Source organism: Lonchura striata, chromosome 6 (assembly GCF_050655825.1).
Source record: "Lonchura striata isolate lonStrDom1 chromosome 6, ASM5065582v1, whole genome shotgun sequence".
Taxonomy (NCBI): domain Eukaryota; kingdom Metazoa; phylum Chordata; class Aves; order Passeriformes; family Estrildidae; genus Lonchura; species Lonchura striata.
The window spans coordinates 13,673,700-13,688,624 of NC_140708.1; the positions used below are offsets into that span (position 1 = coordinate 13,673,700).

General features: G+C 37.7%; 1 protein-coding gene across 5 annotated transcripts in view; it reads right to left on the minus strand.

The window, feature by feature from the left end:
- The window catches only part of GRID1 (glutamate ionotropic receptor delta type subunit 1), a 516,570-nt gene that overhangs the window by 39,150 nt on the left and 462,495 nt on the right, over window positions 1–14,925 (minus strand). For all 5 annotated transcript variants that reach the window (XM_085583261.1, XM_031505170.3, XM_077784530.2 and 2 more), the window contains exon 13: window positions 3,831–4,026. In XM_085583261.1, coding sequence (XP_085439387.1) covers window positions 3,831–4,026 — 196 coding nt within the window. The remainder of the gene's footprint in view (window positions 1–3,830; window positions 4,027–14,925) is intronic.

The following is a 14,925-nucleotide window of genomic DNA, read 5'->3' on the forward strand; positions in this document are numbered from 1 at the left end:
TGCCTTACTGATGGTTAAACAATGTTGCTTCAAAGAAAGCATGATAATAAATAATAATAACATAAAAAAATATTGATTCCAGAGTAATCACTGATATATCTGTGATTTAACTGAAATTTTTGAACAAGCTATCATACTTAAGACAGAAATGCCAGATAATGCAAAATTCATCATTAATTTACTGTCAGTACAGAGTGTCAGTGTAACTGATCCCATTATATGGCTGGCACCACAGAAATATCAAAAAGTGACCTTTACATTGGCAGTAGTGGAGTAGTTCAAAACGACTGTTGGATAACATTTATTATCTATAAAAAAGTGCTTTAAGAGAAGACACATAGTTCAAATAAAAAGAAGAACATGCCATTTGATCCTGTTGAAATGTTTCAAACATTAAAATAATTAAGGAACCACTACAGGATGCAATAGATTCAGGTTTAAGGAAGAATTTGCTTTTGCTTCAAAGGCTGATCGGTCAAGAAATGAAGAAATTTATGAAGCTCTATGAGAGTAATCACAATTTACAATATCAAATTCATTGTGGACAAAGTAGTTTCTTAAAAATTGTACTAAATGAACTTTTAAACTACTTCTATTCTCAAAATTAGAATGAAGAGAGAAGATCACTCTGATTTAATGCTCAGTGATCATTAAGGAAGCTAAAAAGAGAATGAGAAAATTCTTACTGTGCTATTGCCTAAATCAATGATGCATTCTCATTTTGTGCTCTACTTGGTTTTGATCGCTTTTCATCAAAAGTGATACGCAGGAAGAAAAGAAACAATTCAGAGAAATTCTGGCACCAAATTAATTGGACAGGGGAACAAACAACCTCAACCAAAGCAGGGCATTATAAAATGCAATAATGAGTTTAATTCTCCTATCTGTATTTATAGCAGATGCAGTATCACATGGGGATCATATTACTTCATTCTTTCAAAGCAAAAATGGGTGCTCCCAAAGGAAATAAAAACCACAAGTTATTATGTATGTTGGTGCAATCAATAATTACCCTGATTGCCAGTGGATGTAAAGCAAACAGTTCCCTGAGATCCTGGCTCTAGAAACTTTCCAGTGACAGCATTAGTCAATGCTCATCCGTGATAGTCCCAGACAGCTCAAAGTGGCAAAAGAGCATTTTCTATGGGCTGGTGGTTTGTGTGGTTTCTGCCTGTGCTGTGCAGAGGTACTGCTAAATAGGAGGAGGTTTTCCATCTTCAATGTCCACTTTCAACTACCTTGGGAATACAGCAAAAGCAACCTCCTCCCCACACCCTTGGCTCTCAGGAGTCCTCCTGTCACTTATGTGGCACTGAAGTGCATTCCTGCCTTTTCCGTGGCTCTCCCAGTGCTGCACAAGCTGTGCCTTGCCCATGGGAGATGGTCACTGCGGCTGCAGGGACCCTGCTGTGTCTGAAGAGACATCTCTGCCATGGCAACCAAGCACCATGAAAGCTCACATGACTTTCTTCCACTGCCATCCCTTTGTTTTCAGACAGTCAAAGGGCCTTGAAGTGGAGAAATATAAATGGGATAGGGACAAACACCTGAAATACCTGTCTGGGGCACAAATAACCAGCACTCCCTGTTTTGCACTGAAGTGGCATAGCTTTGTTTGTAACTGCAGCTGAACTGTGATACTGTCTGAAGAAAATGGAAAGGAGAAGGAGGGAAGAAAGAACAGTAGTGATTTTTTTTCTCTTTTGCATTGTGCCAGGCAAGTCCTCATTCAGAAAAATACTTTATGAATCTTTTTATGCTAGAAAGATTTAGAGTTCCCATTTCCTATGAAACACATTTGTAAGGCACATTTACATTTCTTTCATGCAGCAGTATGTGTTTGTGGATAGAAACTCTCATTTCCTTGGCTGACATAATTTCTCCTTTAAAAAAAACCCCAGAATTTCTAGCCATAATACTCGACATAAAAAACTTGTCTGTTTATTCAGAGAGTTCAATGAGCTAGGAAGAGTGACACTTAAACTATAAACACAATAGTTTAGTTGACAATGTTATTAAATATTAAAGCCAATTTATGTAGGTGTCTAATCAAATAGTGGTTTCGGTCATCTTTGGGGACTGAAGTAAAATTTAGCTGTTGACATTAATTGAATGAGCTGATCTAGTCATATAAAAATCACCCTACAACACTGAAATCAAACTTAGTATGAAAAGTTATTATCACATAGATAGGATGGAGCTGCCAGCTCCATACAGACAATATAATTGGTATTCTCAACTGCCTGCCAATCTGCAGTTACATTTCTGGCTTAGCAAATGTAGCTATCATAAATGGCAGCATGCACTAGGCTTACAGAATAAGAGTATTTACAATTCCATGGATAAAGAGCACTGCCATAAGAATGTTAGAAAAAAGAAAAGTAAAATACTGGATATTTTTCTTAGCTGAACTGTTTTATTATTGGCTTAAATGCTAGGATACATAGAAAAGTATTTAATGTCTCTATTTCTCCTCTAAATGCTACCAAAAGTGGCCTCATTTTCATAAAATGCTGAGCAGATTAAGAAAAAAAAGAAGCCAACAACCACTGCAGACTTTGCTATTGCTAGAGCTCTACCTTGTGCCCAAGAAAGAGAGGATTTTGGAGTAGAAGGCTTTGGGGAAGATCAACTGAGGGATGGGCAGGGTGAACCCAAATTTTGACTGAATACTTGAATGCTAAGACAAGGGAGTGTCCATATAAAGATTTTGTCCAAAAGTCAAGCAAAGAGTTGGGAATCTTTTGCTAAAGGAGTTTGAATTTGGAAATGAGATGGCTTGCATTACTTGTGTTCACCCTCTTCATGGCACTGTAAAACCAGTAGAATTTGGAAACTGTCCTTCTGGCTGTTCAGAAAAGGTTTCAAAAATTCGAAAAAGTAAATGCAAGCCCAAACCATTTTATTATATCCAACATACAAAAGCATAAAGAACTAGTAAATCAGTGTTTCACTGACAAGAGTATCTCTGATCAAACATTCACTATGGTAATAAAAACTGTTAACTTGTTTTAGGGAAAAAATCGATAGAGAGATGAAGAGGATGCTTTTCATTAAAGGAGCAGCACATCAAGGCTTTCAGCATGCATCCCTTCTGTGCAATGTACTGGACGTGTTTGATGTAAGCTACTGCCTGCTTTTGTTGAGATTCAGGATGGGGAGCAGAGGGGAGAGGCAGGCTGTGAGTGAGTGGGCATTTGTAATGGCCAATACTCATTATCACAGGACTTAGAACAAAGATGCAGCATCCTAAGCTGTTACACATCAGTCCTTGAATACCACATTAATTCTCTGTTCCACAAAAAATGTGTAGTTTTATCTCAGAGAAATAACATTTTGTTAAAACAGTGTCAAGTGAATGCATTTTTTAAAGTCTGGGATAAACAAAGAAAAATCTTGCATTAAAATTCTGTTTCAAGAGAAATGAGTATGTGTTCTGTGGATCCCTTAATTCTTACTCATGTTTCCAATCATGAACTCAGAAAAAAGAAAACAAACTCATATGAGCAAAGGACAGGAGTCAGTACTGCATAATGTAAAGAATTACATCCAAAAAGGCATTATCAAAGCTCCCACAAAACTAAGAAATTTTATGACCAGATCCAAAGAACTTACATCCTGAAGACTTAGGCAGACCTAAAGTGCTTAAATTCAGAACAATGACACCAAAATATGATTCTTATCTGCCATTAAGGTACTAAAAGGAATTTTATATAGGAACTTAGGGATGTTTAAAATGACTGTAATTTCTTTCCTGTGACTTAACATTAACTGCATAGAAACAACATTGATACAGAAATTAAACGAAAACCCCTGTGATCCAGTCTTACCTTCCTGATGCCTTCAGAAGGGTTTGATACGCAATTATCTGCCCCATTATTCTTACTGATAGTCCTCCACAGTTCAGCAAATGTGTTATCCTGCTCCAAAGGGTTGGTCCCTTTTGCTTTAAAGTATTCATACACTGCTGAGTCCCTGACTGTACCATAAGATATATCCATTTGTTTGGACAGATCCTGAAATGTTCTGAAATTCAAGCGATATTGAGAAATTAGTATTATGTAGTACATTAGCAAGACTTCATTAATTAAATGGTTTCTTTCTATGTCTGTCACTCATCAGAAAGCACCCTCACCAAATAACATTTCCATATTTCATTCCTCATCAAAAAGGAACACAAAATAGTTAATTGTACTGAGATCATATGATTTTAACTACACCCAAGCTCTTTTTCACCCAGGTGAAGATTTTTTTTTTAGCAATAACATTCATGTCAAATATGCCACCGAGATTGCACAAGAATATAATGTGATAAAGACTTACCTGAACACAGGAAAAACTCAGATTATAAATCTAAACTTCCAGCCCCATCAACTTAATCAGAAATACCTCGTGGAAATCAGTGAAATTAGTTTGCAGTTATATCAATGTTCCATCTGACTCCAAATCAATATGAGTGTTTTAAACAAACAAATAAAATCTTGCTTCCAATTTCCACTAAGTCTCCCTTTCTCTCTCTTTTCACAGCCTCTGGTAAAATAGACATTTTTCATTCACACAGAGGCCTAACTTTCATTTACTCATCATATACAACTCTGGAAGTGTAAATGGGCCTCACCCGGAGTGGCTGTGAATGCACAATTTATTTTCAAATTGCACAGAATGTAATTCACTCATGTTTTACAGCCTTCTCTGCACTGAAAGGTGTAAATCACTGCCTGCATCAATGAAAACCAGCCCAAGCTTCAAAACATTTAAGGTGGCATCACTGCCATCAGAAGCAGCATCCTGGCTGGGCTTTTCCCTCTCTGAGAGGTTCATTCCCATTCCTGTGCCTTCTTCCTTTGTCCTCAAGTATCATCTCTGTGCTGTGCCAGAGCACACATACACAACACACTGATGACCCCACAGCAGCAGGGACCAAACTGAATCTCATGAATAATGGCTTATTTTCTTTAAAACGCTTTATAAATGTCTGACTTCACATATTAACAACATGCTTCTGATATAGCCAACTAACATTACTTGACATCAGTTAAACTAAAGCAACCCTGCCTGCCTCACCCCATTTTTTTCCCCAAAAACAATCTTCCAGAAACAAAAACTTCCTGATGAATAAATCTGAAAGGCCACCTCCCCCAAACATCCAGCTCAAGGAGCCACAAAAGCAGAACATTTTGGCTTGCAGCTTGTGCAGATTTCTTCCTAATGCTCCTGAGGAGCCTTCCTTTGGCCCATGAGCCAAAGCTGTTTTCCACAGCTGAAGACTTGTCACAGACAATATTTTTCTGCCACCCTCTTCCCTGTTTCACTGGGGAGATGCCACTGCTGACATCTCACATGCCTGTAACATTCCCTGCCACACTATTTAAAGCAAAGCAATCTGGGCATATACACAATGCCCCATAAAAATACATAGAGAGCTCTTCCCTCTTCTCCCTAACATCACCCCCAGGCCTCCCAGGTTTAGCTGCAAAAAGTGCCTTTCTCTGGGACTCCTGGAGTGGGAGACCATCCCCAAGGGCTGCCTCTCAGCACACTCCCTGCCCCAAACTCCTCGAACTCACAAGCTGCTTCAAACAGTTTAAGTGGTTTAAGTTCTTAAATTGTGTTAAGGACTTTTTATCATTTTAAGCTGTTAAGCAGCTTTAAGGCTGTGTGAACAGTTTCTCTCTATATACATTGCACACTTGTGGATTTGGGCAAACTCTAGGAGTTCCATCAAACCCCAAACCTCCTGTTACTTCCCTAGCTCTATATATGGCAATTGATAAAGTACAAAATAAACACCCTGGAGGTTGTTGGAAATTCAAAATGCTAATGAAAAATGGGGGAATTTGTTCATATTTTCTTTCTTTCTGTAACAATCCTGAAAGGTCTATTCTGCTTCCCTAAATATTTCCTGTACATTCTAAGGAACTGTTTTTCCTCCAGTCTTGATCTACATGATTACATGCTGCATTTAGTTCTGTCTTTATTTTTTAAAGTAAGTTTCATCATATCCAGGTAATTGCTTAAGCCCCAGGAATGAATTATTTGACTGTTAAAAGCTACATTTCTGCCTATAGGGAAAAGAAAGGTACTCAGCATACACAAGAGGTTCTTCTGTGGCAGCCTTTCCCACCAGGTTTAGTGTCGAGATTTTGGTGTGTGTAGGAAAGCACGGGTAGAAGGATAGTAGCAGAAGTATGTTTAACTAATATACTTTAACACAGGTTTCAGCTGGTAACAGCTTTACAAATGCCTACTGCTGATATCACTATTCTGTTTTAAAGTTTGAACATGAGGGTTTGGATAGTTAAAAAAAATAATTAAACTGGCAATTTTAATATTATCAGTATTTTCTGTTTTTCTTTATTGCCATGAAAGCTTTTACTTAGAAATGTGAATTTTGTTTTAGCTAAATTGAACTTTATTGACAATCAGTATTTTTATTTTAGCTAACTTACATTTTATTGACAATCAGTACTGCACAAAAGCACAGTACATGTTGCTTTACGAGCAGCACAGTTTCTTCAATTCTCTAAGCATCACAGGGCAGAGGGAGCAAATCTGGGCTTTAAATCAAGTGCTTGCAATAACCAGACAAGCATAGAGGTGGCAGGGAGGGAAGCACAGTGTTGGCCTGGGTGTGGGAGTAAGGTAACCCCTTTAGCTGGTAGCATTTCCTTGGAATGGAAAATGTGGAGTATTGTGTGTTCTAAGGATTTCTTGCAGTGCAATGTTTGATGGTTAGGACCACTTATCCAAAAAAATCTCTCTCAGAAATTATCCTAACAGGGAGAGGTCTCAGCCACAGTTCTTTGTAAAAAAAAAAAATCTCTGCTGTATTTCTGCACTGAAAGTGGAGATGATGCTCAGCACATCCATGGCTAGAGAAGTGGTAAAAAAGTTTAGGCATGGTGGGCATGGGCACATACATGAACCATACTGGATGGATATGAATTATCTCCTACTTTTTACAGGGTGAAGTAAGATAATCACAAGAGTAGGTTTTACTGTTATTTTAACTTCCTCAAATTTGTCTTTGCCAGACAAAATCACTCACTGCTACTTTTGAGATATTGGCTGTATCTTGCAGTTGTGTCATTCTCTAAAGGCAGCTGCTGTCACTGTTCTTAAGCTTTATTTGTGCAATCAGCTGTCAGCTGGACCCAGCTCCTTTAGCCACTCAAATTCTGGTCTCACTTTCCTATGGCAAAGATTTAATGCATTTAATATACAAAATTATTTGCAACAAAAATGTGTAGCATAACAAGATGCCCCATTAACCTTACCACCTCAGTTATTGGATCTCACAAGCCATTAAAGGCTCTTTGTAAGTGTGATTAAAGATAAAGCCAGTAAAGCAGAAAAAGCCAATGTCCCTCACTTACAGGAACACAACTTCAATTTGTAGATAAATATATCCACGGTGTGATTGCTATAATTGACAAGTATATGTAAACCAATTGATTCAAGTAAATGCATCTGCACTCAATCTAAAGAAAAATGTTGTCTTTAAAACCTGTGTTACCAGCCAAAATATTTAATGCCCATATTTATGCCTGCTAGATGAACACAACAACTCATATGCATTCCCAGTGGAATTACAATTACTTCATGCAGAGTCAACTGAAGACTGGGTTCTCTGCTTGTTTTGTTTGTTAGAAACTTATTGGCATTAAAAAAATGCTGCAGAAGACAGGCAATAATTGTATTAGCACTTATGATTAGACCACTAGAACTAATTGCCAGAATAAAAATACTGGTTAAGGTACACTTTTAGGAGATGTTTTCTTACTTGTAAAAGCCTCGTGGAGCTGTAGATACACAGACTAAAAATATGCTGCCAGTATGGGTTTGATTTACTCTGTTGCTGCTATGTGCCCAAGACTTCTGGATGAATAGTAAGTGACAGACTAAACTTGACACCAGGTGCTTTGAGGTAACTGCTGATCAATTAACTGAGCTGGAGGGAACTGGATCATCAGATGTGATCAAAGTCTTTTTCAAAAGAAAAACATGTTCCAGTCATTGCAAAAAAGAAAAAAATAAAATAAGTATTTTTTTTGTAGTGACCCTGAGATTTTTGCTCAATGCAGCATAATATTCTAGGTGATGGTTGCCATAAAGTGTACCAGAGATGATGAGACTTTTTAAGCTGCTCTGCCTAAATGAAGTCTTAAAAATGCATACATGAAATATATAGTACGAGTCCTACATTTCTATTTTTAAATGCCTTGAGGCTAATTTATTTTCTTTAAAACTTTTTTTTCCCGAAAGGTAAGAATTCGTTACATCTGCAGAATTAAATATAAGTGCAGTCACTAAGAACTGTTTTCTCCACACAATTATGTGAGAGGGAAATACGTATTTTATGCAGTGGGAAAACAGTAAACCCAGTAAACTTCAAAGTAAAACCAGATGAATCGGAACTATTTTGACAAGCTTATACCACCACTGTAAGCCTAAGAAACACCTAAGAGCCACAACCTAGAACATAAAATCCTATCTGAAAGGAGATTTATTGGATAAAGTTATACCCAGTGGAAAGCAATGAGTTGAAAGAGAATTCTGCCTACTGTGAGCTGCAGAAAATTGCAGAATTTTGAGCTCTAAAATTGCTGACGCCTCCTCCCTCCAAGGAAGAATTTTCAATGACAATGAGAACAAATAAGAAAATGGTGTTATTTGTTGCTGACCACATCAATCTACCCGTGGAGAGATGAACTTGGAAGCCAAGCACTGCCATGTAGATGACCCCCAAGAGAAAAGAGTCTGCAAAGCTGAATCAAGGCTGAAGTGGTACTGAGGTGGTACAATGTCTACATGAGCAGATCTCACCATTCAGAACCTTTGTCCTGATCTGAGTCCTGATTAATTTTTATATTCATTTATGAATCTGGAAGGCAAAGAATTTGAGCCTCACTCCATTGTTCAAAAATGAATAATCTTTGGAACTCCTGTTTTAAGTAAAATTTATGAGTATAGGATAGGGTAAAGCTTGTCTTCAGACATCAGGAACTGAGTTCAAACTTTCACAAAAAGACATTCTCTAGAGCTGGTCTACCCAAGTTGAACAGTTTACCTGGTTGAAGAGCTAAAAAAAAAATTCCCTCTGTTATGGATATAAAGTACCACTAGAGGATGATAGTCTCATTGACTCAGAGACTTGCATGAAGAGTTTCACTGTGTTGCTAAATGCAAGATAAAAAAGCACAACCCCACTTAAAAATGGAAGATAATAGCAGTTAGTGTTTCTAAACACTAGTGCAACTAATATTTCATGAGCCTTCAGCTGTACAAGAAGGGGCTGAACAATGAGGCAACATTAGAATTAACCTATCTTTAGCACCTACAAGTCTAAAAAGTAAATATACTTTAAAAAATTATTACATAATTTGTTAGATTTTCAATGTTTGTTCCAGGTAAATATTGGAATGGTGCTAGTGTGTGTTAAACTGGACATACAAAAATTAAAAGATGGGCTGCTTTAAAGATTATTCTTAGTGGGGCAAATAAAGGTATTCTTAGAATGGCCATAGCCTTAGTACAGAGAATTAAAATGCAAACAAGTTTATCCCCACTTCTTATAACCTTAGACTTCAAAAGAACTGGGTCCATGATTTTCATTTGGGCATCTCAGATTTTCTTGGAAATTTTGAACAATTAAAAGGAGCTCTTAAATCAATCCTTAAATTGTCAACTTCTCTATAGTGATGTGATCAAATTCTGCATTGTTCAATTTCACTACAAATCACTGTAAATGGTCTTAATTCTGTCTCAGTGCAGTGATGTGCAGACCTACAGGCTTCTTTATCAAATACTCAAATGTTTTAACTTTAGCAACAGAGGTGGTCCAGTAGAGATCAGCAGCAGTACTTGCATGCTTAGGATACACTTTTCTGGGTGAAGTCCTTCACCAGCAAATATATACTGCATTATAATTCATATAAAACTCATTTTATCTGACCTCCAGGAAAAATACCATTCACTTTAAACAAAAGCCTTAACACAAAAAGCCTCATGGGAGTTTCTACAAGGGGAGCCATAAGTATTGACATATGAAACTACACAGAATGAGTGGAGCTGCAGCCCTTCACCCCAGGACTGAACCTTTCCAAACCACAGCAGGAGACAAACGGGGCAGACAGTCTGGGCTGTGTCTGCTCTTGTCCTCACCAGTGGGGCAGGAACAGCTGCTACACAGCATTTCAAAGAAGCAGGGACTTTCCTCCAGTGGCAAAACCAATCAATTGACATGTGTCACAGAACTCGTTGCCATGTCAACCACCTACTCTTCCTATAGTTAAAACAAATAGTGATTGAACTCCTCAGCAGGCAATGGCACTGCAGCAGCTTATTTCATGGTTATAATGGTCACTGCTGCCAGTGTGGTGGTATCTCTGAGACTCTGATTGGATTGGGACTTACTGCCCTAAATTAGGTGCAACCAAAAGTAAAATGTAACATTTGGTTCTAGGGAGAGGATGTTTATCCTCTCCCTAGAGGAGATATAAATAAAGAGCCAGCTTTATTTCTGCCCCAGGAGGAAGGGGCTTGCTACACATTCTTCATGCCATGTGTGATGGCAACAGTTCTGTCACCCACCCAGCGCACCATCAGGAGATCTTCTACTGCCCTTTAAGAAACTTCTTTTGTAAGCTACCTAGGAGACTCGATAGAGCAGTACTGCTGAGATCAGTGAAACTAGTCATGCACAAAAAAGCACATGCTCAAGGTTTCTAAGATTGGAGACAAAAATACAAAGAGTAAAAAAAATGAAAAACAAAATAGCCAAACAATACATACACAGAGCACTAGAAGCACTGAACTTGTACAGTCTCCAAACTGATTTCATTTATTTCAAATGACTTCCAGTAGCCTCTGTTCCTACATGCAAAGGGAAAGACAAATAAACTAAAGAGAACTGTTTTCTTAACTCCTGATATAGCACTGGCTTCCCTGCAGACTGAGTGCTTTCACTGGGGCTCTGTTCCTGCAGAGCTATTGCATGATTAAGTTTTAAAAGAAGGGAACAAACAGAATGCAAACCTATTGAAATGCAAGATGGTGAAGCCACTAATAAATGACACACTGTCATGTTTATGATTTTATTAGTAATTAATTACTAGCTATACACATTGTATTGGCAAAACATTTGGAGGATTTGTGTACTTTCTAAGAGATGCAGCAGAAATGCATTCTATTACCAGCACTTCAGTTCCACTTTTGCTTTACAGATCTCAGAACAATCTGCAGCACTTTTGCTTAAGTCAAAATGTAGAGGATGTAGGACAAAACCCCTACAAGTAGGATGAGTCCCATTTCTCACAGAAGTTCTCAGCATCTTCCAGCAGTTTAAGAAGGAAATATGCCCATTTTCAAAATTTTAACATTTTTTCTTGATACAAGACTCAAATTTGGATCCAAAAATCAAGCTAGATTCTCATCATAATCAGTAAAACAGGTTCTTCTGTAAACAAAATTAAACCTCTGGGTATTCCTATCCATTGCTATTTCTAAATTATGCCCTCAGGACCACCTCAACTATTCCAATCATCTGCAGTGATCTGTGTGAGTGTGACTTGACTTGTCACTGGATCCTAAAAGTTCATTTTGCCTAGAGCTGACTCTGGCCCTGCTCCAGCATGGCACATAAATCTGTTAAACAGATAGAAATAAGCTAAACATCTCCTGGTTGCCAGTCCAGTGTTTCTAACTATGCTTCCAAAAGTGTTTCTAACTATACTTCCAACCCTTCTTCTCCTCTCCAAACCTCCTCCAGGCATTGAAAGCATAAGTCACTTAGATTGCTGATTTTTTTCATTAACTTATTTACAATTTATTTTTTCATTCTGGATGTCCCATGTTTTCTGAATTGTTAGCACAGTGTAAAGAAACTGTGATGGCACTTACAGTAGAAGTTATGATTGTTTTGCTTGAAATGTTTTCAAAACCAAAAAATTGCGTAATGAACTATTCCATTAATAATGATAACAATGGAAACTAGTTTCTGAGCACTTGCATCTCAAAGCTGGATCCACTGTGGCCCCACAGTTTGTTATCCCTGGATGAAGTTTCTCATGGCTGAGCATTTATGATTGCATATGAATTCATCTGATGTCTAAGTAAGGGAGCAAAGTCAAAGACCAGTCTTTCCTTTACATTTACAAGGGCTTTTTACAGAACCCTCTTCACCACACCATTTTTCCATATTTTTAAAAACTTAATAACCTTGAGATACTCCCCAGTTTGTCCATCATGTTTGCAGTTTAACAATGAAAATTATCAGACGGACAAAGAGACACTTAGAGCATCAAACACATTACAGTTTCTTTTAAGATGCAGGCCCAGGATTTCAAAATCTGGAGCTTTAATTTGTATGCTCAGACCCACATTTAAACTGCTACATGACTGGGCAGATTTTCAGAACAGATCAAGGAAAGATTGGGCACAACAGCACATCTGTACAGCATTGGCAGATTCAGTTAGAAGTCTGAAAAGGGATTCAGAGTATCTATGAACAGTTGCTGTTCACCCTGCAAATCCAGAATAATCAGTCCTGCTAAAAAATCTGGGTAATTCTAGATCCTTCATCCATACTCCACATTCCATTCAACAGCAAGAAGGAAATTACAATGCAAAGAAAAGGCAAAAACATGTCAAGAGCACATTTGGAGGAAAAATTACTCTTGTTTGGACTCCCTTTGAGTATTTTCTTGCTTTACTTTTAAACCACTTGCCATTGTGGCCTTTCTCTGAGTAGCTCAAATGGTTAACATGTTAATTAAAGCAAGGTATTCTACTCCTTAAATTATTAATTAAAATAAAAAATGCATCTGGTGTTTAACAGCACCTCAGTCCCAACAGCAGGTTTTAGTCACTTCACCTAAATCAAACATATCATAAAGTTGGCATGAAAATCATATTGTCTGAATCAAACACATCTGGCAACTGACACATGCTTTTACCTATAATGAAAATAACAAACTACCTATTGCACATGCAGATGCACTTCAAATTGTTTGCTACGCTGATGTCTTCTACCACTCACATTCAGAAGCTAAAAATCCTAATGAAGATTAATGATTAAGATCGAGAGGGAAGAAATTGCTTTCTTCCTTTTCCACTGCTGTTCTAAGTACTGATAATGCTGCTGTCCTGTTTTGTGCTCAGATGACAAAGAGTAGATAAGCTTGGCTTCTTGGTGCTGGCTTACAAAGCCTTTACTTGGGGTTAGTGGCACTTTTTTACAATAGCTGTTAGGATATCATTAAAGATCATGAAATCTCAGTGTGGAACAAGGTCCCACACAACTCTTTATTAAGTTTTGATTTATCAGGAGTCCTGCATATCAGCAGTAGCACAGCTGGGGTGGAGCGGCTGGATGAATTCAGATCTGTCAAAGGTACAATGTGATGCTGGAAAACAACTTCACACCCTTCCCCTACCACAGGGAGCAAAGCAGAAGCTATCACTGTTTAGAGAAAGAAGAAAAGAAAATAGGGACTCTGAAGAGGCACCTTGATTGCTAGAGCATGTGCTGCATACTCCTGGGAAATCAAAATATAGGGCTCTTCATTAATACTGAAAACACATATGGCATTCATCAGTTATTATTGATGTATAAAGTGCATGTACTACATGTGCATATTTCAAATCTGGAGGCCCATGTGCCTGTTTCTCAGAGGACCCAGACTGAGCACACAGTGTATGGTGCACTTCCCATCTCATCCTGATATACAGGAAAGTAACCAGGAAGAGAGATCTTACCCCTTTGTCCTTTCCTTCTCCTCAGCCTGAACACAAGTCTCTCTAAATACTGAACCTCATACTAGAAAGCGCCAAAAAAAGCATATAAAAAACAACTGGCTGATCCTTATATTGAGATTAATTAGTTCATTGGGCAGCCTAATTATATACCTTGAAATATGAGCTTGGAAATTGCATTATTGCCATATGTAAGAAACACAGTATTTAACATCCATCCCATTCTGACTGATGGTTTTCTAGTCTTTTCTAGATAAACATGACTATTCATAAATCAATTAAATTAAATCAGTGGCACATTCTCTCAGGCTGGTTTTAATGGTTTAGAAGGCAAACAACTTCAATGCCTGTGATTACATTTCTTGTAATGCAACAAACTTTGTCAGCTGTATCAAAACAGCTTTTCTGAGGCAATGCCCCTCTCTCCCTCATTTCCAGATGAGTCTGCAAACATTCCTGTATTATATTAGAAAGGAGCACACGTGCAGAAGAAGAGAACATTGCTCAGTAAGGCAGATGAGCCCAGGAAATGGAAAGAAAACTTGCAACCCTTCTCTTAGCAATACAGCACTATTCCAGAAAAGTTTTCTTTCTCAACAGAAAATCTTTTGCAAAGTAAAAACTGAGAGGATAGCACCCAGGTAACAAACAGTAGTGGCTTACTTACCAAGGAAAAGAAATTCCTTTCTCCCCCAAACATCCATAACCTGCATTGATTAAAAATGTTTTGCTGGGCTTTTTTTCGTGTGTGCGTGTTGTTTGTGGGTTTCTTTGGTTTGAGTTTGATTTTACATCATCAGGAATAGTTTCTAAATCTCTTTATCAAAAAGATATTCAATTTTTAAAGCCTTTCTTTAAATGGCAAGTTTACAGATTTCCACCTCATGACAAGATAAATATTTTAGAATGTATTGAAACAACTTTTTTTTTCAGTAGATGAAATATCATCCTGTATATCAGTTAAGATGCTAAGAGTGTCTGGTGTGAGAATGAATGCTCTTCTATCGTGGAGACATTTATGAGGGGAGTGGCTATTTTAGATCTGATAGATTTAAATGGAAATGTCAAAGAGAAAAGCATCCAGATTAAAAGTGTTTGCAAGATGTTGGAGTTTAATATCCTGAGGCAGAATAAAAACCCAAACAAGATTAACAACATAAGAATACTACA